This window comes from Ochlerotatus camptorhynchus, unplaced genomic scaffold (assembly GCF_037179485.1).
Source record: "Ochlerotatus camptorhynchus isolate MF236.1 unplaced genomic scaffold, CSIRO-AGI_Acam_v1.1 ptg000392l, whole genome shotgun sequence".
NCBI lineage: Eukaryota > Metazoa > Arthropoda > Insecta > Diptera > Culicidae > Ochlerotatus > Ochlerotatus camptorhynchus.
Window position 1 is genome coordinate 1,722,887 of NW_027040879.1, and position 23,184 is coordinate 1,746,070.

The 23,184-nt window shown below is 37.5% G+C and overlaps 2 protein-coding genes and 3 non-coding genes across 5 annotated transcripts in view; 4 read left to right on the plus strand and 1 right to left on the minus strand.

Moving 5' to 3' along the window:
- The window catches only part of LOC135710612 (UPAR/Ly6 domain-containing protein twit-like), a 103,047-nt gene extending 93,447 nt beyond the window's left edge, over positions 1 to 9,600 (plus strand). Inside the window, exon 3 of the mRNA XM_065233236.1 lies at positions 8,704 to 9,600. Within this exon, the coding sequence (XP_065089308.1) occupies positions 8,704 to 8,915 (212 nt within the window). The 3' untranslated portion in view covers positions 8,916 to 9,600. The remainder of the gene's footprint in view (positions 1 to 8,703) is intronic.
- Positions 1 to 23,184, minus strand: part of LOC135710599 (probable G-protein coupled receptor CG31760) — a 401,234-nt gene that overhangs the window by 8,911 nt on the left and 369,139 nt on the right. The gene's annotated exons all lie outside the window — the stretch shown is intronic.
- Positions 8,121 to 8,245, plus strand: LOC135710616 (U5 spliceosomal RNA). Its single transcript, XR_010518432.1, has one exon. It is a non-coding gene; the product is annotated as a U5 spliceosomal RNA (small nuclear RNA).
- On the plus strand, positions 9,761 to 9,880 carry LOC135710615 (U5 spliceosomal RNA). The gene has a single exon (XR_010518431.1). It is a non-coding gene; the product is annotated as a U5 spliceosomal RNA (small nuclear RNA).
- LOC135710617 (U5 spliceosomal RNA) lies at positions 20,006 to 20,128 on the plus strand. Its single transcript, XR_010518433.1, has one exon. It is a non-coding gene; the product is annotated as a U5 spliceosomal RNA (small nuclear RNA).

The window sequence follows — 23,184 nt, forward strand, 5'->3', positions numbered from 1 at the left end:
TAAAGCTACAACAAATTTAAACAGCACTTTTCAGTGCTCAACCTGTAAAATTTCTACCTTGTTCAACTTTATTCCTCTTCGATCCTTGTTTGGACCCTACCCGAGGTAATCCTTCTTGGATATCGATTTGGAAAATTCCTCTTCGATCCTTCAGATTCTTATAGTAATCTGCTTGGAAGTCGATTTGGATAATCGCATAATCGCACTTTTCAGTGCTCAACCTGTAAAATTTTTCTACCTTGTTCAACTCCTCTTATTCCTCTTCGATCCTTGTTTGGACCCTACCCGAGGTAATCCTTCTTGGATATCGATTTGGAAAATTCCTCTTCGATCCTTCAGATTCTTATAGTAATCTGCTTGGAAGTCGATTTGGATAAAAATTTACTGCCGCCATGGCGCCTAAACGCAAAAGAAAGGGGCAAACTCTTGACCCCCCTTCTGAAGAAATTAATTTGAGTAATCAATTTGATTTGCTCACGGATGATGAGAATGATCCATCATCCAAGAAAAATTCTAGTAAACTTTCCCGGCTTAATGCCAAGAAAGAAAAGATTCCCCCTATTGTGATAACCACTTCCGATTTCCATGCTCTTCGCATGGAACTTTTGAATTTCGTGAAAGTTGAGTTTTCACTACAAATTGGACGTCGGGGTGAATGCCGTGTATTGGCTGAAACCTTGGACGGATTTAAATGTCTTCTCAAGTATCTTACTGAGAAGAAGCACAAATTTTTTACTTACGACACCAAAACTGAACGTGTGTTCAAGGTTGTCATGAAAGGACTGCCCAGTGGTGAATCCCTGGATCAGATCAAAGATGAACTGGCAAAATTACTTGGAGTTGTGCCACTCCAAGTAATCAAAATGAAAATGAAATCCCGTCCTGGCGATTCGCGCAACGGGATTTCTAATGATTTTTATTTAGTTCACTTCAAGTCTAGTGAACTAAACAACCTTAAGGCCTTAGAAAAAGCTAGCCTTATGCTCCATGTCCGAGTGAAGTGGGAACACTTCAGGAAGACTGGAGGAAATTTCCAAAACCTCACCCAGTGCCGTAAATGCCAGGGATGGGGTCACGGAACTAAAAATTGCTACATGCCAGCTAAATGCATGAATTGTGGTGATTCCTCTCACGCAAAGGACGACTGTCCTGTGAAGGAAGATCCTAAGAAATTTAAATGTACAAATTGTGGTGAAAACCACAAATCCAATTTCTGGGAATGTAAGACTCGCAAAGCGATCCTACAATCTCGTTCTAACCGACAGGTAAGAAACGCTCCACGTTTCCGACCAGGTACAAATTCCTCTGCTGTTAACAACGGTCAGCGAGGAACAAATTCTACATTCGTACCCGTAGGTACAAATATCACCCCTGCTTCAAATGTTTCATCTGTACCTACTCCCCTCGCTGCTAACAATGTTCAGCAAGTTAATGGAGCTACCTATGCTGCTATTGCAGCGGGTAGAAATCAAAATACTAGCCAAAGTAATTCTAACGGAAATTTTGACAATTTTGATTTAGGAAGCATTACTGCCCCTAAAATGGAATTTTTACAGAAATCATTAATTGACATGATTTCTGATATGCTTAAATCTAACTCCATGTTTGATGCTATTCAAACTGGAGTAAAATTTGCAAATAATATTGTCATGACTTTAAAATTCAGTAATGGATTTTAAAGCATTAAATATTGTAAATTGGAATGCTCGATCTCTTAAAGATAATGAAGACGAGCTATTTAACTTTTTGCGAGTTCATAACGTGCATATTGCCGTTATAACTGAAACGTTCCTTAAACCTGACCATAAGGTTAAGAAGGACGCAAATTACTTGATTTATAGAAATGATCGTCTTGATGGACCCTGTGGTGGCGTTGCCATCATTATTCATAGACGAATCAAACATAAAATTCTTTCTTCATTTGAAACCAAAGTTTTTGAAACTTTGGGAGTTTCTGTTGAAACAAAATTTGGACAACTTACGTTTATAGCTGCCTATTTGCCATTCCAATGCGTAGGCCAGAAAAAGAATTTTCTCAAGGGCGACCTCCAGAAACTTACCCGTCATAGGTCTAAATTCTTTATTATTGGTGATTTTAATGCAAAACACCGCTCATGGAATAATGCTCAAAGCAATTCTAATGGTAATATTCTGTTTGATGATTGTTCTGCAGGTTATTACACTATTCAATATCCAAACAGCCCAACATGCTTTTCTTCTGCAAGAAATCCCTCCACTATTGATTTGGTCTTAACTGATTCATGTCAACTTTGTAGCCAATTGGTTACCCATGCTGACTTCGGTTCTGATCACCTTCCAGTAACTTTTGAAATATCCCAAGAAATAATTTGTAATCCCAACAGCTCTACTTTCAATTACCATAGAGCTAATTGGGAGCAATATCGAACATTTATGGAATATAACTTCGATCCAAACATTCCTTTGCAAACCAAAGATGAAATTAATTATGCTCTTGAATCTCTGACTACTTCTATAGTTGCAGCAAGAGCTGCCTCAGTACCAAAATGCGAGGTTAAATTCGATTCAATTATAATAGACGACGATCTTCAGCTCTTGATCCGTCTTAAAAATGTTCGTAGGAGACAATATCAAAGAACACGCGATCCTGCCATGAAGGTTATCTGGCGGGATTTGCAAAAACAAATTAAAAAGCGATTCTCTGCCCTGAGGAACAAAACTTTTGAAAATAATATTTCTAAATTAGACCCGAGTTCCAAACCTTTTTGGAAACTCACAAAAATTTTGAAAAAACCTCAAAAGCCTATTCCAGCGCTTAAAGAAGGTGGTAAAATTTTGATCACAAATTTGGAAAAAGCTCAGAAACTTGCTAAGCAATTCGAGAGTTCCCATAATTTCAGTTTGGGTCTTACTAGTCCTATTGAGAATCAGGTTGCTCGGGATTTTCTGAATATTTTCTCTCGGGAAAATATTTTTGATGATTCCTGGGGGACTGATTTGGACGAAGTAAGGTCTATAACTAAAAAGTTTCAAAATATGAAAGCTCCAGGTGATGATGGAATTTTCTATATCCTCATCAAAAAACTCCCAGAGAGTACCTTGTCTTTCCTGGTAAAATTATTTAACAGATGTTTCCATTTGGCATACTTTCCTGATAAATGGAAAAATGCAAAAGTTGTTCCAATTTTGAAGCCGGATAAAAATCCAGCTGAAGCTTCTAGCTACCGCCCAATAAGTTTGCTTTCTTCAATAAGTAAACTTTTTGAAAAGATAATTTTGAATAGAATGATGCTTCACATCAATACGAACTCAATTTTTGCAGATGAGCAGTTTGGATTTCGCCATGGGCATTCAACTACTCATCAACTCTTAAAAGTTACCAATTTAATTCGTTCAAACAAATCGGAAGGCCACTCAACTGGAGTTGCTCTTCTAGACATAGAAAAAGCATTCGACAGTGTTTGGCATGAAGGTTTGATTGCTAAATTGAAAAAGTTTAATTTTCCACTTTATATTATGAAATTAGTTCAAAATTATTTAACTGAAAGAACTCTGCAGGTAAATTATCAAAATTCCAAATCTAATCGACTACCTGTTAGAGCAGGAGTTCCTCAGGGTAGCATTCTTGGGCCTATATTGTATAACATTTTCACTTCGGACCTCCCTGATTTGCCTCAGGGTTGCCACAAATCTTTGTTCGCTGATGACACAGGCATTTCCGCTGAAGGAAAAAGTCTTCGTGTTATTTGCAGCAGACTGCAGAAAAGTTTAGATATTTTCTCTTCTTATTTACAAAAATGGAAGATTTCTCCCAACGCTTCCAAAACTCAACTTATAATATTTCCACACAAGCCTAGAGCTTCGTTTTTGAAACCTAGTAGTAGTCACATAGTCACTATGAACGGAGTTCCAATTTCCTGGTCAAACCAAGTGAAATATCTTGGATTAATACTTGACCAAAAATTAACTTTTAAAGATCACATTGAGGGCATTCAAGCCAAATGTAACAAATATATTAAATGTTTGTATCCTCTTATAAACAGGAAATCCAAACTTTGCCTGACGAATAAACTTCTAATATTTAAACAAGTTTTTAGACCGGCCATGCTTTACGCTGTGCCAATATGGTCTAGTTGTTGCACTACCAGGAAAAAAGCACTTCAAAGGATTCAGAACAAAGTTCTGAAAATGATTTTGAAGTTGCCTCCCTGGTACAGTACTACTGAGGTACATAGAATTTCGAATGTTGAGACTTTAGAACAAATGTCCAACAAAATAATTAATAATTTCAGGCAAAAATCGTTGCAATCCTCAATTGCAACGATTAATTCCCTTTATACTTAGATAAGATTTAGTTTTAGTTTTTAGTTTTAAGATTTCAATTGTTATACTGACATGCAGGTTTAAAAAACCTGTTTAAAATACTTAATTGCCAAGACATGAACAATGTAAAAACACTTAGATATATATCATAACAATTAAGGCTGGTACGTTACTGCAGTAACTGGAGCACCTAGGTTAAAAATGAAATGTAATTTATTTTGAATTTAGAACAAATAAAGAGTTAAAAAAAAAAAAAAAAAAAAAAAAAAAAAAAAAAAAAAAAAAAAAAAAAATTCAAAGACGAATCAAACATAAAATTCTTTCTTCATTTGAAACCAAAGTTTTTGAAACTTTGGGAGTTTCTGTTGAAACAAAATTTGGACAACTTACGTTTATAGCTGCCTATTTGCCATTCCAATGCGTAGGCAAGCAAAAGAATTTTCTCAAGGGTGACCTCCAGAAACTTACCCGTCATAGGTCTAAATTCTTCATTATTGGTGATTTTAATGCAAAACACCGCTCATGGAATAATGCTCAAAGCAATTCCAATGGTAATATTCTGTTTGATGATTGTTCTGCAGGTTATTACACTATTCAATATCCAAACAGCCCAACATGCTTTTCTTCTGCAAGAAATCCCTCAACTATTGATTTGGTCTTAACTGATTCATGTCAACTTTGTAGCCAATTGGTTACCCATGCTGACTTCGGTTCTGATCACCTTCCAGTAACTTTTGAAATATCCCAAGAAATAATTTCTAATCCCAACAGCTCTACTTTCAATTACCATAGGGCTGATTGGGAGCAATATCGAACATTTATGGAATATAACTTCGATCCAAACATTTCTTTGCAAACCAAAGATGAAATTAATTATGCTCATGAAACTCTGACTACTTCTATACTTGCAGCAAGAGCTGCCTCAGTACCAAAATGCGAGGTTAAATTCAATTCAATTATAATACACGACGATCTTCAGCTCTCGATCCGTCTTAAAATGTCCGTAGGAGACAATATCAAAGAACACGCGATCCTGCCATGAAGGTTATCTGGCGGAATTTGCAAAAACAAATTAAAAAGCGATTCTCTGCCCTGAGGAACAAAAGTTTTGAAAATAATATTTCTAAATTAGACCCGAGTTCCAAACCCTTTTGGAAACTCACAAAAATTTTGAAAAAACCTCAAAAGCCTATTCCAGCGCTTAAAGAAGGTGGTAAAATTTTGATCACAAATTTGGAAAAAGCTCAGAAACTTGCTAAGCAATTTGAGAGTTCCCATAATTTCAGTTTGGGTCTTACTAGTCCTATTGAGAATCAGGTTGCTCGGGATTTTCTGAATATTTTCTCTCGGGAAAATATTTTTGATGATTCCTGGGGGACTGATTTGGACGAAGTAAGGCCTATAACTAAAAAGTTTCAAAATATGAAAGCTCCAGGTGATGATGGAATTTTCTATATCCTCATCAAAAAACTCCCAGAGAGTACCTTGTCTTTCTTGGTAAAATTATTTAACAGATGTTTCCATTTGGCATACTTTCCTGATAAATGGAAAAATGCAAAAGTTGTTCCAATTTTGAAGCCGGATAAAAATCCAGCTGAAGCTTCTAGCTACCGCCCAATAAGTTTGCTTTCTTCAATAAGTAAACTTTTTGAAAAGATAATTTTGAATAGAATGATGCTTCACATCAATACGAACTCAATTTTTGCAGATGAGCAGTTTGGATTTCGCCATGGGCATTCAACTACTCATCAACTCTTAAGAGTTAACAATTTAATTCGTTCAAACAAATCTGAAGGCCACTCAACTGGAGTTGCTCTTCTAGACATAGAAAAAGCATTCGACAGTGTTTGGCATGAAGGTTTGATTGCTAAATTGAAAAAGTTTAATTTTCCACTTTATATTATGAAATTAGTTCAAAATTATTTAACTGACAGAACTCTGCAGGTAAATTATCAAAATTCCAAATCTAATCGACTACCTGTTAGAGCAGGAGTTCCTCAGGGTAGCATTCTTGGGCCTATATTGTATAACATTTTCACTTCGGACCTCCCTGATTTGCCTCAGGGTTGCCACAAATCTTTGTTCGCTGATGACACAGGCATTTTCGCTAAAGGAAGAAGTCTTCGTGTTATTTGCAGCAGACTGCAGAAAAGTTTAGATATTTTCTCTTCTTATTTACAAAAATGGAAGATTTCTCCCAACGCTTCCAAAACTCAACTTATAATATTTCCACATAAGCCTAGAGCTTCGTTTTTGAAACCTAGTAGTAGTCACATAGTCACTATGAACGGAGTTCCAATTTCCTGGTCAAACCAAGTGAAATATCTTGGATTAATACTTGACCAAAAATTAACTTTTAAAGATCACATTGAGGGCATTCAAGCCAAATGTAACAAATATATTAAATGTTTGTATCCTCTTTTAAACAGGAAATCCAAACTTTGCCTGACGAATAAACTTCTAATATTTAAACAAGTTTTTAGACCGGCCATGCTTTACGCTGTGCCAATATGGTCTAGTTGCTGCACTACCAGGAAAAAAGCACTTCAAAGGATTCAGAACAAAATTCTGAAAATGATTTTGAAGTTGCCTCCCTGGTACAGTACAACCGAAGTACATAGAATTTCGAATGTTGAGACTTTAGCACAAATGTCCAACAAAATAATTAATAATTTCAGGCAAAAATCGTTGCAATCCTCAATTGCAACGATTAATTCCCTTTATACTTAGATAAGATTTAGTTTTAGTTTTTAGTTTTAAGATATCAATTGTTATACTGACATGCAGGTTAAAAAACCTGTTTAAAATACTGAATTGCCAAGACATGAACAATGTAAAAACACTTAGATATATATCATAACAATTAAGGCTGGTACGTTACTGCAGTAACTGGAGCACCTAGGTTAAAATGAAATGTAATTTATTTTGAATTTGGAACAAATAAAGAGTTAAAAAAAAAAAAAAAAAAAAAAAAAATTCTATTCGATTCGAAAGCTATCTTTTGATGTATAAATATCCCGCTGGATATCGGCATTTTGAGATATTGAATTAAATGTCTTTAAAAAAAACCATTGTGCAGTGTTTTCAGTCTGTCAAGCATTCTTTCCACTATTTGGCATCTGGTTAAGTGGTCTTCGTCTTCACAACCAAGTTTACCACCATTCGGTCTTTTGTCCCTTTTTGAGTCATTCGCTATTTTTTTTCATTCAAATATTGTCCCCCTTTGCATATTTCGAACTGCTGTCCTGCTTTCATTCGAGCATTAGTATATTCGACCTGTTATCATCTGACGTTTTTGCCATTCGACCTTTTTATTTTGTTCCTTTTTTGAATCATTCGACCTTTTGCTCATTCGTTTTTGTACTTTTTCATTGTTAAAAAAGTAGTAGTAGTGCGAGAACCGATAATATGCTCTATGGACGAATGAAACTTCAAGCTATCATTAAAATATTCATGTCATGGCTAATGTGATGACCATGTAAACAACGGGTACCATTTCGCAAATGGATCGTATTCCATTACTGGTTCACATATTTCAAGCGTTTTCTAATGGAAATCTTCCAATACTTAGAGAAATTATTAAACGGAGATCTGTAATTCTCATCTATGGTTTCTACGGTTTTAGTTAAACACATGATTTTCAAAAACAAGGAAATTATTGTCCAGGAAATCGGTGGAAAACCTGTAATTTAAGAATGAAAATGTATTTTTCCAATAGGATTCCATTGCAGCAGTTGCTTTCATGTGAACTCTAACTCATGCATCACCAATGCACTTTGATGCACCGAAGAGACGCCCCTAAGTAAGCACTGTATTTGTCACTCTGATCTCTCTTCAATTGTCGAATAAATCTTTCGCCTTTTACTAAAGATTTCCGTGGAGAGGGATACTCTAATGAGTCTGAAGTGAATTTTTGTACAGACTCGATCCTTAGTTGGATCGAGCATTATGATTCCGAAAGCGATATGCCCTTGGCTTTGTGAATGCACATTCCACGTTAGCATCACTGACCCAGAGACTAATCAGCGCAAACCATTTAATAGCGGTGCACCATTTGCTATATCACCTCGCGGTGCACAAGTTTAGTATTTCATGCGCATCATCCGAGCTATTCGCATTCAAGAAGTGCATTCAACGACCCTATGCAGGGGAATTACGTTACGCTATTGGATACGCTTGTACGTTCTGTACGCATACCGGTTCGATTTTACGTTGTTCTATTCAAATTCCCCTGGCCTAGCCGGGCGGGCGAGGTTGTATGCACAATCAAGTTCACTGCTAAAATCATTGGACACGGCTCATTGGAGGCCGATGACAGATTGTTCTACCCATGCATGCTGTCTTAATAGACTAAGCATCTTTAGTATCAGCCACTAATATTCCACTTTTGTATCATTACAGTTAACGACCGAGTAGTGGTTTCCCGCTCGTGTGCCTGGGAAGACGTCAATGCTACACCGAACAGCTGTGTCAACGCCCAAACGCCGTCCTACATCCGAACTGATTTCTGCGAAACCTGTACGACCGATGGTTGCAACGGAGCGTCCCAGTATGGCCCTGCCGTGGCCATGGTGCTACTGATGGCCCTGGTAGCAAAGCTGCTTGCCTGGTAAACGCAGAACCCGGCCCGATACCCCAACCAATTTTACCCTTTGTCCATAAGCTTTAAATATAGATCAGATCGGAAGACGCACGTTATGAATCAAATCAAACCGATACCATCGTTGCCTTAATTGTTTTTCGAAAGACTTTTTATGAATAGTAACTATTTATTGCATCTCGATCCCATTTGAAACTGAACAGAACAACCTTCCCCGTAATTAAACATGACGCACTATGAAAACGATCAAACTAACCCGGTCTCGTAGTTTCAATAGAGCTTTCCAAACAGCAATTACCAGCTGTGAATGCGCTTACACCATAGACATACCAAATACGAATAAAAATGTACAAATGTAACGTTTACATCACTTACGATTTCATAAACGGTTAAATTAGTTGCACCTGCTTGCAGCAACAAGAAAAGGCAGCAGAGTTGGAGATGAAAAGAATCTGTTATTTGTTGTTACTACATACTAGAAGTGCTCGGCGCACATTTGGATATCTACTATCATCCATCTTAAACAATGAAGCACCAGTTTTCGGGATAACTGTAAACGTAATCAAAAAGTTTTACACTACACTGTTTTTTTTTCTTGATCGTCCACTGGTTATCTAGGATAAGGCCTTTCCATGTACATAATAATTATAATTGATAACGGTAAATCAAATAAAGCGAATCTGTTTCTAAAAGACCAACTGGAAGTGGTGTTCTTATTGGAGAAAGAAAATTCTTGCTACCTGTATTATTCCAGTATTATCCCCTAATGCAGGTAAGTGCAATGGGCTTTGAAGATGTGGTCATCGCTAAGAAAACGATTCATAGTCCAGAGACCTCCCCAGAGCATCACCGTGTTCGTCACTCTGATCTCTCTTCAATTGTCGAATAAATCTTTCGCCTTTTACTAAAGATTTCCGTGGAGAGGGATACTCTAATGAGTCTATAGAGAATTTTTGTCGTGACTCGATCCTTAGTTGGATCGAGCATAATCCATTAAAAAAAATAGCTTCGCTTTGCGATTATAAGCGCTTTTCTAAATTAGAACAACGCATTTAATTTGATCTTCTAACGTACTGTATTTAAGAAATTCCATGAAAAAAAGTTCCACCGAAAACAAAAATTTGCTTCCAAATCTTGTATATTTGTTCCTCATGCTTTAACATATTGTTCGACTTGTATGTAGGAAGATTCATTTTTATAGCTTTCTCAGTCTAGGGTAATCAAAACGATAAGTTATGCATTGCCCGACGTTTTCGGCCGTTTATTGTGGCTTTTTCAAGGGTAAAATTGTCTACCTGCTTCCTCAAAATAACCGTTGTATAGTGTAGTGTCGTATAGTGTCCAATTTTAATTGAAATCAAACTAAATGAACCATATAGTAAGCTCCTCCAAGCTAAACACGCTTATCGTGGCAACATACACAATTTAACGACAAGTCGTAGACAGTTTTACCATTGAAAAAGACCACAATGAGCGGCTGAAATGTCTTCTTCTTCGTCGCATTTCAAGCTTATTGCTTATCGCATATTAGCTTATTGCGTGATCTTAACGTGATCCAGAGCTTTCGATGCCTGTTCGATTTTTGCATTAGTATAATTGTGTGGCAAGTACAATCATACTCTATGCCCAGGGAAGTCGAGAAATTTTCCAACCCGAACAATTCCTAGATCAGACCGGGAATCGAACCCAGGTGGCTCCAGTATGGTCTTGCTTTGTAACTGCGCCTTTTTACTGACTGACTAAGGGAGGCCCCGAACGTCGGGCAATACATAACTGACCGTTTGGATTACCCTTGGCTGATAAAGTCAGAAAAAAAAAACTTTGTTCCTTATCAAAAAAAATGTAGACCCGTATTTTTCATTTCGCCCTTAGAGTGCACCTTCCTGAGTTAGGGAGGTCTAAAAAAAATCGACATTTTTGCCTCTATTCTCAACTGTTAGAATTCATAACTTTTGAACTACTGGACCGATTTTGGATCTTTTTTCAGCAAATAAATGATATTTGAAAATGATCTCTAGAAAAAACAAAAACAAAACAAAAATGATCAAAAATTGTGTTTATGGATTTTATACTGCAATGACCAAAGACACCCTAGGGTTATATATAATAGAGTGGGTCATCGTTATATGGAAAAACGCAAACTTTACCTCATCAATCGAGAACAACCTTTTTTTGGTTCCATTTGGAGCTCCAAACAGCTGTGCAAAATTTGAGGACGATTGGTTGTAATTCGGCTTTCCGCATTGCGATTGAAATTTGTATGGGAAAAACAACTTTTTTGCATTTTTATCCCTAGAGACCACAATTTAGCATGAACAGTGCAACTAAGTATGTAGTATTAAACTGATGCAAAATTTGACTTTTTCGCTCCACAGTGCTTAAATGGTTACAAATCGGGTCCTGATTAGCCTTCCAAAGTTACAACTCATTTGGTTAGAAACAGACTTCGCACAAGCCATTTGAAGTTTACATGTAAATTTGTCTTTTTCCATATTAAGCAGCGAAACAGTTTGATAGCCATTCTTAGAGAAAATTTTCTCAGCTACAACTTTGCTCAAGATCGTTTCTATGTAAAACGAGACAGGAAAATGTTTTTAATTATTTAAGAGATTGGTAAACTTACGACATGATCAAGCAGCTGCTCTGTAGGCAACACTGTATTTTGCAGTGTGACATAGTAGCCATGATTTTTGTGCTCTATTCTAAGCACCAGAAAAACCAATGCTGCCTGCTGAGCAGTTGAATGAGCATGATCATAAGACATCAGCGCATTGAACCATTGATAACTTTCGACCCTTGCATTTAATCAAAAACTGAGCAAAGTTGTAGCTGGGAAAATTTCTTACAAGTAAAGTTGAAAGTTTTTGAGGCATACCGATATGGTGAATTATTAGATAGGCAAGAACAACAATCTTGGTTATACCATAGTAATTCCCATACAAACTTCAAATGGTTTGTGCCATCACAGTTTCTCACCAAATGGGTTCAAATTTTGAGAGGTTAGTCAGGATCCGATTTGGAATCGTTTAAGTACTGTGGAGCGAAAATTTCAAATTGTGCATCACTCTCTTGTAGTATATATATATTCGAGGAAGTGTCTAACACTTTTGCCAAAGAAAGTATGGTGCTAGAATGTATCTAAAAAAAGTTATAACAATTCAAATATTTATGGTTTGAATTAAACACCAAAAATCCCTTTTTTCTGCCAACACTGTGCCAACATATGTGTAGTTGGAGAGGGGGGGGGGGGTAATAATATACCCCGTCCCCCTCACTCATATCAATAGTTTCAAACTGAAATAACTTCGGAGTTTCTTATCTTAACGATTTGGAATTATTCAAAAACATTTGCGTAGTTAGAGAGCGGGGGAAGGGGGCAAACTATATGCAGTTTTTAAAACAAAAAATGTTGTTTATTTATTTTCATCAACCGATGTAGACTAGTACAAATACATATACAAATTTGTTTTTCTTAAGAACATATAAAAAAATTGTCTGCTATTCTATTTAAACTTCTTACGGGTTATGATTCCGTATGGAGTTAAAATATTGTTTTAGTTTATGCCGAGACATTGAAAAGTCAATGGTTTCGCAGTTGATTGTAAGACGCCATCACGTTGTAGTGTAAATATTTAATATCCACTTGTCCGTTCATTTGTTAGTGAGGAGATCCAGGGATGAACTAGCCTTCGGATAAAAATCTCTATAATAAAGATTAAAAAAAAAAGTGAGGAGATGTATTTTTGGATTATTAGCAGTTGGAAAATTTTAAATTTCTATATAAAGCTTTTATTTGAAATACTAAACTGCCATTAGGGCCACCCGCACCCAATACAGAAGTAGTCGTACCTACATCAGAAATCAAAAAAAAAAAAACAGGAGAAAACGAAAACTGTCTTTACCAGTTTCGTCTCAGACACAGGTACAGTTGGATTTCGCTTGTTGGGCTATCTTTAAGTGAGCTACGTTTCAGTTGGGCTACCAAGTCAAACGTCATTTCTAACAGTGCTGATTCCTTTTCGAAATTTCGACCGTCTTCATGCAAAAACCGGCAAACGAGTGGAGTAATGATACAGATTATGTCAATGCGATACAACGGGTTACTTCCTTGATGGTCGTCAACGATATGACTGAATGAGGGGTGAAGCTAATTTTTGACTTATCAAGAAATCCACCAGAGACCTAGTTCAACAGCAATATTTGCTTCAGGGGATAGAAAAGCATCGAAAAAAGTACCCTGAGAAATGGTAGAATATATTAAAATGAAATATAACCGTTACAATCCAATGACATTTGTGTGAATATATCTGACGTTGTACATTGCACCAAAAGAGTAGGGAAGGAACTGGGGGTACTCGCTTTACAACTACTCTTATGAGATTGAGCAAATGTTTTTGAATAACCCATCCAATTCGAGAGATGTTTTTCTCCTTTAGCTTACTTAAATCTTTGGTTTTAATTAGTTAGGTAGGTTCCGATTCAACACATTGTAGTTTCATTTATATACCTGTGATCTTGACTTTTATACCTAGGGGATGAGTACTTAAGGGGGTTAGATTCTGATAAGTTCTTTAGTGGGAATGACACTGATGAAGACTGCACATTGTAGTCGAAATACGTATCTGTCATGGATACCAAAATTAATTAAGTGGAATTAAATGGAAGATAACCTTTTTTGCTGTTTTATTAAAGCATTCCGCTAACAACCCAATTTCATTACTTCATTATGATGGCTACCAAGCCTTTGGGATTTTCCTTATTAGAGAGTTGAATAAATTTTTCTCCTTTAGCTTACTTAAATCTTTGGTTTTAATTAGTTAGGTAGGTTCCGATTCAACACATTGTAGTTTCATTTATATACCTGTGATCTTGACTTTTATACCTAGGGGATGAGTACTTAAGGGGGTTAGATTCTGATAAGTTCTTTAGTGGGAATGACACTGATGAAGACTGCACATTGTAGTCGAAATACGTATGGATACCAAAATTAATTAAGTGGAATTAAATGGAAGATAACCTTTTTTGCTGTTTTATTAAAGCATTCCGCTAACAACCCAATTTCATTACTTCATTATGATGGCTACCAAGCCTTTGGGATTTTCCTTATTAGAGAGTTGAATAAATTTTTCTCCTTTAGCTTACTTAAATCTTTGGTTTTAATTAGTTAGGTAGGTTCCGATTCAACACATTGTAGTTTCATTTATATACCTGTGATCTTGACTTTTATACCTAGGGGATGAGTACTTAAGGGGGTTAGATTCTGATAAGTTCTTTAGTGGGAATGACACTGATGAAGACTGCACATTGTAGTCGAAATACGTATGGATACCAAAATTAATTAAGTGGAATTAAATGGAAGATAACCTTTTTTGCTGTTTTATTAAAGCATTCCGCTAACAACCCAATTTCATTACTTCATTATGATGGCTACCAAGCCTTTGGGATTTTCCTTATTAGAGAGTTGAATAAATTTTTCTCCTTTAGCTTACTTAAATCTTTGGTTTTAATTAGTTAGGTAGGTTCCGATTCAACACATTGTAGTTTCATTTATATACCTGTGATCTTGACTTTTATACCTAGGGAATGAGTACTTAAGGGGGTTAGATTCTGATAAGTTCTTTAGTGGGAATGACACTGATGAAGACTGCACATTGTAGTCGAAATACGTATCTGTCATGGATACCAAAATTAATTAAGTGGAATTAAATGGAAGATAACATTTTTTGCTGTGTTTTTGAATAATTCATCTCAGCATACCAAATCGATAAGATAAGAAGCTCCGAATTTATTTCAGTTTGAAGTCTGACTTTCATTGGTACACCGGCAGTGTTGGCAGAAAAAGGGATTTTTGGCATATAATTCGGAACATTGATCTTTGAACAGCTACAACTTTTTTTTAGATACATTCTAGCACCATACATCCTTTAGCAAAGTTATTAGGCACTTTCTGGGCTATACTTTAACGTATTTTGAGTATTATTAAGATGCGTGGTGTGTACAAAATTGTGGTCCCTAGTTATAAAGATGCAAAAAAGTAGGTTTTCCAATACTAATTTCCATACAAATTTCAAACGCAATGCGGAAGCCGGGTCACAACCAATCGTCCCCAAATTTTGCACAGTTGTTTGAGACCCCAAATGGAACCAATGCAGCAATGGACGCAAAACATGGTCAGCACTCACACACTCATCACGAAAAGGTTGCTTTCCAAAGTCAATGACGCATCGACCGAAAGAACTGCTGATGAAGAACAATATAAATAATGTTAAATATCCCAAGTAACAATTCAGTAACCATTTAGCATCCACTCTGATTTATGATGGTTTTATAACGACAATGAACAATCCATTTAGTTTAAATATAACATTTTAAAGTGTAAAACATTCCTGCTTAGTAATTCAGCTTTTTGCTGTTTTAAAAACCTTTTATAGTCTGGCAAGAAGGTCAAAAACTGTCTTGTTTAAAAAATAAATTTAAAACAGTTATCAATCCTTCCTTAAAACTGTTCTGTAATTCAAGCATAAACGTCATTAGCAACTGTTTATTAATGTCATGATAAAATACTTTATAAACGTGTTCTATCATTATAAAAGCAACCATAAAACAATTAGGTTTTGCATTAGAGAAAAAAGCATTTATTGTTGCTTTTTAGCCTTTTTAAAGTGCATCATTACTTTGTTTACAAATTGAGCTTAAAAGATGGTTCCTCATAGTTAATAAATGCCAAATTTATGACAAAGAAATCTCGAAGGATAGACGGAGTAGGATGAAAAATTCAAGTCAATTTCAGATAAATTTACTTTTTTAGAAGAACCAGCACAGCACCAACGACTGACCATCTGTCGGAGAAGAGTAAAGTGAGCGAGGCCCTCAAACTAATAAAACATTGTCTAAAGTTGAAAAATATACCAGCCTTCTCCAGATCTTACGATGACAATCGAAATAACAACCGACAGCAAACCACTGAAACTGTTAGTTAGCGGAGATTAGCTGGTTTCCTATCCAAAGCAGCGATTTTATTCGGCGAAAGACTCTTCGAAAATTTCATTCAACCGTACATCTCTGCATCATTGGATGGTGCACTTCTGTCACCATCCGGAAGAAGGGGATCTTTTTCGGGAACGATTGCGCTTCCAGCTGTTCGAAATGCGAAATGTTGTAAAACAGTATCGCAAACTATCTGAGTAACTGCTCCCAATCCATCGGGAGAAAACCGCCTGGAAGAATCCTGGATCTCACAGCGCAACTATCGAAAGATAAACAAACTTTGACGTTTAACTTTTTGCAGGCAACTTCGCCTCCATAAATGCTGCCATAAATCTGAGCGGGTTAGGATCAAGCAAAATGGCTTTAGATAAATACAATTCAGCCTGCAAGTTTTCTTCACAAAAGCCATTTTAAAACCTTATTAATTTGTTAAGGAGTTCTTGAAAGCAAAACAACTTTTTCACAAATGACCCATGAAAATCAACTTTTATGCCACCGCCATGTTACAATTAGTTTGCTTGTTTTTAACAATCTTCGATTTTCAATCAATATTTCCTTAGATATAACTATATTTTGGTAAATTTAGCAATGAGCAAACATTTAAATGCGAAAATAATAATAAAAAATCTCGGCCAAGCTCGATCTGAAGAATATATATTTTTTTTCATTCTTAAATAATTAGTCAAATCGACATTTTACGAGGGTGGGCTTAATTTTTTCGATATTTTCACGTACATTTCACATAAAATTTGATATGGCACTTAAAACTAGACCACTTAATGAGAACTATTGTAATACATTTGGATATTCAACAAGATTTTTATACCATCAGTTTCTATTTTAATTATTTTGATAAGATCGGATTCATAAATCCTTTTCTATCTTGATTGATGCTTTCCTACTGGATTTAGCATTCAGCTAGGGGAAATAATTCGGAAAGGGTTTTTATTGTTGCTAAATAGCTTTTATTGTAGCTTTCAAATGGTTCTCAATTCGTTCGTCATACAACCTTTTGCAGTAAATCAATCTTGAAGAGCTTCGAGAATACACCCTTCATAACCTTCTTCAGGTTGGGCCATCTAGACATATTCTAGTCTAAATGAGGTTTTGGTGGATGCATTGATGACAAAATAGCCTTTATCAGGGTTTTATGAATGTTGTTTTATAGTTGCTTTGTAGTATTTCATAAAACTTAAAATGTTACTTGGGATGATCATACAAAAATTAAAAAAATCTGGAATGCTAGCGCCCCTGGTAAACCATTTTAGGTAAAATTTATAAAAATCTTCAAATTTGCAGTGGCTATTGGCAGACAAAAGTTGGCGCTACTTAGTGACGTAAGATAGAAATTTCGACATGATGATGCTTTCAACATTATTTCACGGTGAGCAGTGTTCGGAAAATCATTCTCAAATCTCATTCATTGCGCCTTCCTGCGAGAATAAACTCGCGTGCGAATGCGGCAAACAAAATTCACGCTTGAGATTCTCATGCATATTCACGCACTCACACTCACAACGCCGAAAAATTATTCCAGCTTTAAACTCATAAAAACCACTCAAACGTCAATTTATATCATGTCTATGCATGTTGTGTTAGTTTTCCAACCCCTGATGCACAAACAATAGTAATAATAATGAATAACGCAAAAATATAAAGCAATGAATTTTTGAACCTGAAAAATCATCGGTGATTTTTGCAAGGCAAAACTCATAGGCGGTTAAACTCATGCATGAGATTTGAGTTTTTGAGTTTTTCCGAACACCGACGGTTAGGTATAGGAGAGAAGTTTGGAATCATATAAAAAAGCTCGAAATCACTTCGAGAACGAGAATTATTCGGAATCACTTTGAAAAGTAGTTAATCACTTCATAAAAGTTCGGAATCACTTCGAAAAGAACTGAATCACTTCAGACAAATACGGAATCACTCCAGAAAGTACTGAATCACTTCAGGAATGTTGTTTGGAATCAGTCCGAAAAGTACTAATGACCGCTCGCGGTTGCTAATCCGTTACTACCAGATCACATGTATTATACAGATTAGCAACAGACGATGCGTGGGACTAGCATCTGCAATGTGTAAAAAATGGTGATCTCATACTTTACGATGGGCAATAACAGCGCCGGCCGCGTCCATATGTAGGTCAATTAAGGAATGGATAGGAATGTGTTGACGTCATTCTAGCTTTGTTGGAAACCGAGAAATCCTCCTCACTTCCACGAATTTTTCAATAGTTTTCAACAAGATTCACTTAAGGGAGTTTTGATTCTTATCGCTAAGCCATATTAGTACTCAATTGTGACGCAAAAAGGTAGATGAAGTATAGTCAACTCTCCATAACGCGATGTCCACTAACTCGATAGGGGTTTTGATCTAATTTCCGTTCTACTAAGCACAACCCGCGCTTTAACTCTCTTTTATGAACGAGAACTAAAACTGAATATTTCTGTCAAAGATGGCTTCTAAATTTATTCACTTCTTGATTCTAAATTCGTTCTACGAGTTTCAATTCCGTCCAAATGCATTGAAACGCCATTAGATTTTCTTCGTCCTAGGGATAAACGTAGAAAAAGGGGATTCGCTAGGAGCGCTTCTTTTGTTTTGAGAACAATGAGCGTAAATATTGATACTATGCGCACTAACAGGATTTATCTTGTAGCTAATGAACTAACGCATGGGAACAAACCTATTATTGATTTGTGCACGGTGAAATCATTGATATTATTGATCTTTTCTGATCGATAGAACGGAAATGGGCGATTACGACGAAGTAGCGCTCTACCCTATCTAGTTATAGAACCATAGTAAAAATGAATGTCATGGCTACTGCGATAGCTTGAGTTCAGTAGGGGAAATGTTGAATCGCTCAAGGATGGCTAACTTCCGAAAGTGTTAAATTTTCTTTACTGATTTAACACTTTCGGCTGTAATACCAAGAGCTCTTGGGAACGTTTGAAGCAAGAACCAGATATAAACGTAAAAACCTGGTGACTACTCAAGATATCACAAATTCACCACATCCAGAATAAATTGAACAGCAACGTAGAAACCAAATTGATAATGATTTGTAAATCGCCAGAGGTATTCTGAGGGCGACCGAGTGCCTCGGAAAAACACAAGTGCTTTGCGCCATTGATTTAGTTAGCGTAGTAAGGGTTTCATACTGTGGAGGTTTTGATTTGGTAACTTATTGGTAGTTTTGGGAACTTTGTTTTGCCAGAGTTTCGCCCACGAATGTTAAGGAAAATTTCTAGAAATTGTTCAAGGGTTTTCCTGAAATGTAGTGAAAGCTGAGTAGGATAAGCGATAAAAAAAAATACAAATTAACCAAAAAAACCTCATTTTGTATTGAACACCCGTTACTTAGCTCAAATTTTAGGAACACAGCACTGAACATAATTGAATGTCTTGTTCAGTTGAAAATAGTGATACAGAACCAAATTACAGGTACCTTTAAAACTATGAAGTCTAAGTTTTAATTTAGTAGCCATAAAATAGTGTTACAAACAACCTGACGGCCTGATTGTATGACAACCACACAAAACCGTTATACAACCACAAACTGCAAGGGATGCTATTATAAAACAATGATAAAATAATAATAAATCTTCCAAGCATTTAGATTGTTACTTGGGATATAAATATGTTTGATTTTCCCCATTATGCTAGTGTTTTTAAAAGTCGTAGTTATTTGATTTTTCCTTAATTTCTCGTGCCATCTCTGAATGGATGTTCTCATTGAAGTGATTTTTTCAGTAGGGTAGAACAGGCCAAAATGCACCCCGGGGCAAAATCTCCCATGCGGTTTTTCATAGCTTTTCCATTCCTAATTGTCCTGAATTAGAAACGGGAAGGCTTTAAAAAGCATTTCGGGCATTTTGCCCCGTGTGCATTTTGGGCTGTCTTCCCCTACAATAGATTATATTCTAGTGCAATAAGAAAGCACCGTACATTCATATAAGAATATGAACGAATAATATGTATGCAGATCCTTACCTTATGTACCTATTCAAGGTAGGAGCTTACGTGTAAGAGCAGGTAAATCTTCTTATGCGATCATCGCTATAAGAACATTTGATTGCTGGGGGACCTCTCTGAGCATATAATAGTTCATCACTCTGATCTATCTTCAACTGTCGAATAAATCTTTCGCCTTTTACTAAAGATTTCCGTGGAGAGGGATACTCTAATGAGTCTGAAGTGATTTTTGTCCAGACTCGATCCTTAGTTGGGTCGAGCATACACTACAATATTAAATGATGGCTTCTCCTTAGCCTATAGCTATAGCCAGTAGATGCACTCCTAGACCATGATGGTGGAGGAAACACTAATTGCCGATACGGTTGTGAATTTTAAATGGGATAGGAAATTTCTCAACTTCCCTGGATATAGAGTAGCATTGCGCTTGCCAAGCTCTCAATTGACAAGGAGCATCCTCAAAAAATACTTATTTGTGGTTGGGGCATAAGAAACATAATATGGACATTAGACTGATTTTTTTTCTCTCTGTTCGGATCATAATCACTGAACGGCGCCGGTGGTGTATTGGTAAGCGTGATTACCTCTCACCCCAGCAGGCCTGGGTTCAATCCCAGTCGGCGCCGCCGGGATGTTCTGAGGCATAACATCTCTGATCACGCCTTCCTTCGAATGGGAAGTAAAGCCGTTGGTCCCCGGTTCATGAGTTGGTGGGTCGATAGGTATGGTCCAGGTGTGGGAGCTGCCTTCCTGGCGCGTCGGTAGCATTGGTGCTCAGCACGGAAAACAAGATCAACGGAAAACAAACCAAAGGAAAAAAAAAGAAAAAATCATAATCACTGTGACCAATACATTGATATTTTGTGATGTGTCCGTGTCCTTTGTTTAGTGCATGTCGTAGTAGTTCATTACTATGGAAAAGTAATGAGGTATTCGCTTTTGATACAGTTAAATCATACATACTTGATCTTCTCACAAGAATCATTCTAGGACCTTTCCAAAGACGCGCTTTCTCATCAATCAAAATGTGTCTTACAAGAATCCTCATTCAATTGTGATGTTCGGTATCATTTGAAAAATTCTGGGATCTCTTCAAATATTCATCTTCTCAGCAATCAAAATAGGTCTTCTTAGTGAGAAAATCCAGCGATGATACTGATATTTGACAATGCATCGGAACCCTGGTCCGAACTTTTTCTTCTATCCAATTACCAGACCTCAACGGCGCCGGTGGTATAGTGGTAAGCGTGATTACCTCTCACCCCAGCAGGCCTGGGTTCAATCCCAGTCGCCGCCACCGGGATGTTCTGAGGCATAACATCTCTGATCACGCCTTCCTTCGGATGGGAAGTAAAGCCGTTGGTCCCCGGTTCATGAGTTGATGGGTCGATAGGTATGGTCCAGGTGTGGGAGCTGCCTTCCTGGCGCGTCGGTAGCATTGGTGCTCAGCACGGAAAACAAGATCAACGGAAAACAAACCAAAGGAAAAAAAAAGAAAAAATCATAATCACTGTGACCAATACATTGATATTTTGTGATGTGTCCGTGTCCTTTGTTTAGTGCATGTCGTAGTAGTTCATTACTATGGAAAAGAGAGAGAAGCTCATTCGTTTCTCGGACAACAAATTAAACAGGAAATTGTTGATAATCGGAGAAAGCCCACTCGCATTGAGTTTTTCCGAAAGGATGTCGATGCAAACAGAATCAAACGCCCCTTTAATGTCCAAGAAAACTGAACCCATCTGCTGTTTTTCAGCATAGGCTAATTGGATTTCAGTTGAAAGCAACGCAAGGCAGTCGTTCGTCCCTTTGCCCCTACGGAATCCAAATTGCGTATCTGAGAGTAAGCCATTCGCCTCGACCCACTTGTCCAGACGAAGAAGAATCATTTTTTCTAACAGCTTCCGAATACACGACAGCATCGCGATGGGACGGTACGAATTATGATCTGAAGCGGGTTTACCGGGCTTCTGGATGGCGATAACTCTCACTTGTCTCCAATCATCCGGAACAACGTTGAGCTCAAGGAATCGATTGAACAAGTTCAACAATCGCCTCTTTGTGACTTCTGGGAGGTTCTTGAGCAGGTTGAACTTGATTCGATCAATTCCCGGAGCTGAGTTATTGCATGAAAGAAGAGCAATTGAGAATTCTACCATCGAAAACGGGGAGTCCATGTCATCGTTTTCCAGCGGCGGATCGCGAGTGTTGCATCGGACCGGAACCGAATCGGGACAAACCTTACGCGCGAAGTCGAAAATCCACTTGTTAGAGTACTCCTTGCCCTCGTTGACCGACGATGCCGCGTTACGCATTCTCCTGCCGACATTCCAGAGCGTTTGCATGGAAGTCTCTCGCGATAGCCCTTCGACGAACCGACGCCAGTAACCGCGTTTTTTGGCCCTGACCAAGCTCTTAAACTTTTCCTCTAGCTCCGTATACCGCTCAAAGTATTCGCGGGAACCGTATTTACGAAACTGTTTAAACGCGGTAGACTTCTCTTTATTCACGTCGGTGCATTCCTGGTCCCACCACACAGTGGGAGGACGTTTGCGAATGGTAGTGCCAGGAACAGGCTTCGTTTGTGCTTGAAGCGCGCAATCCACTATGAGCCGCGATAGGAAGGAGTACTCATCCAATGGAGAGAGAACGTCGACCGATTCTGAACCGTCACGGACCGCGTTCGCGTATTCTTCCCAATTGATGTTTCTCGTGAGATCGTACGCGATGTTGATTGGACACTGTGAAGATGAACCGTTGGAAATCGAAATTTTGATGGGCAAATGATCACTACCATAGGGGTCTTGGATTACCTCCCACATGCAATCCAATGATAGTGAGTTCGAACAGAGTGACAAGTCTAGTCTGCTCTCTCTTGCTGGAGGTTTGGCTATTCGAGTTACTTCACCGGTGTTTAGAATGGTCATATTGAAATCGTCGCATACGTCATAGATGATGGTTGAACGGTTGTCATCGTACAGCTCTCCCCAGCCTGTACCGTGGGAATTAAAATCCCCTAAGATCAACCGCGGCTCAGGTAGCACTGAGCAGATGTCAGATAGCGCTCGCCGAGAAACAGCCGTTCTCGGAGGGATGTATAACGAGGCAATACTGAAGGTTTTACCTCTAATATTCACCTGACATGCGACAATTTCAATACCTGACACTGGAGGAAGGTCGATTCTGTAGAATGAGTGTTGTTTGTTGACCCCTAGGAGCACCCCACCGTACGAATCTGCACGATCGAGACGGATAATGTTGCAGTCGTGAAGAGAAAGGTTAACATCTGGAGAGAGCCATGTTTCGCAGAGAGC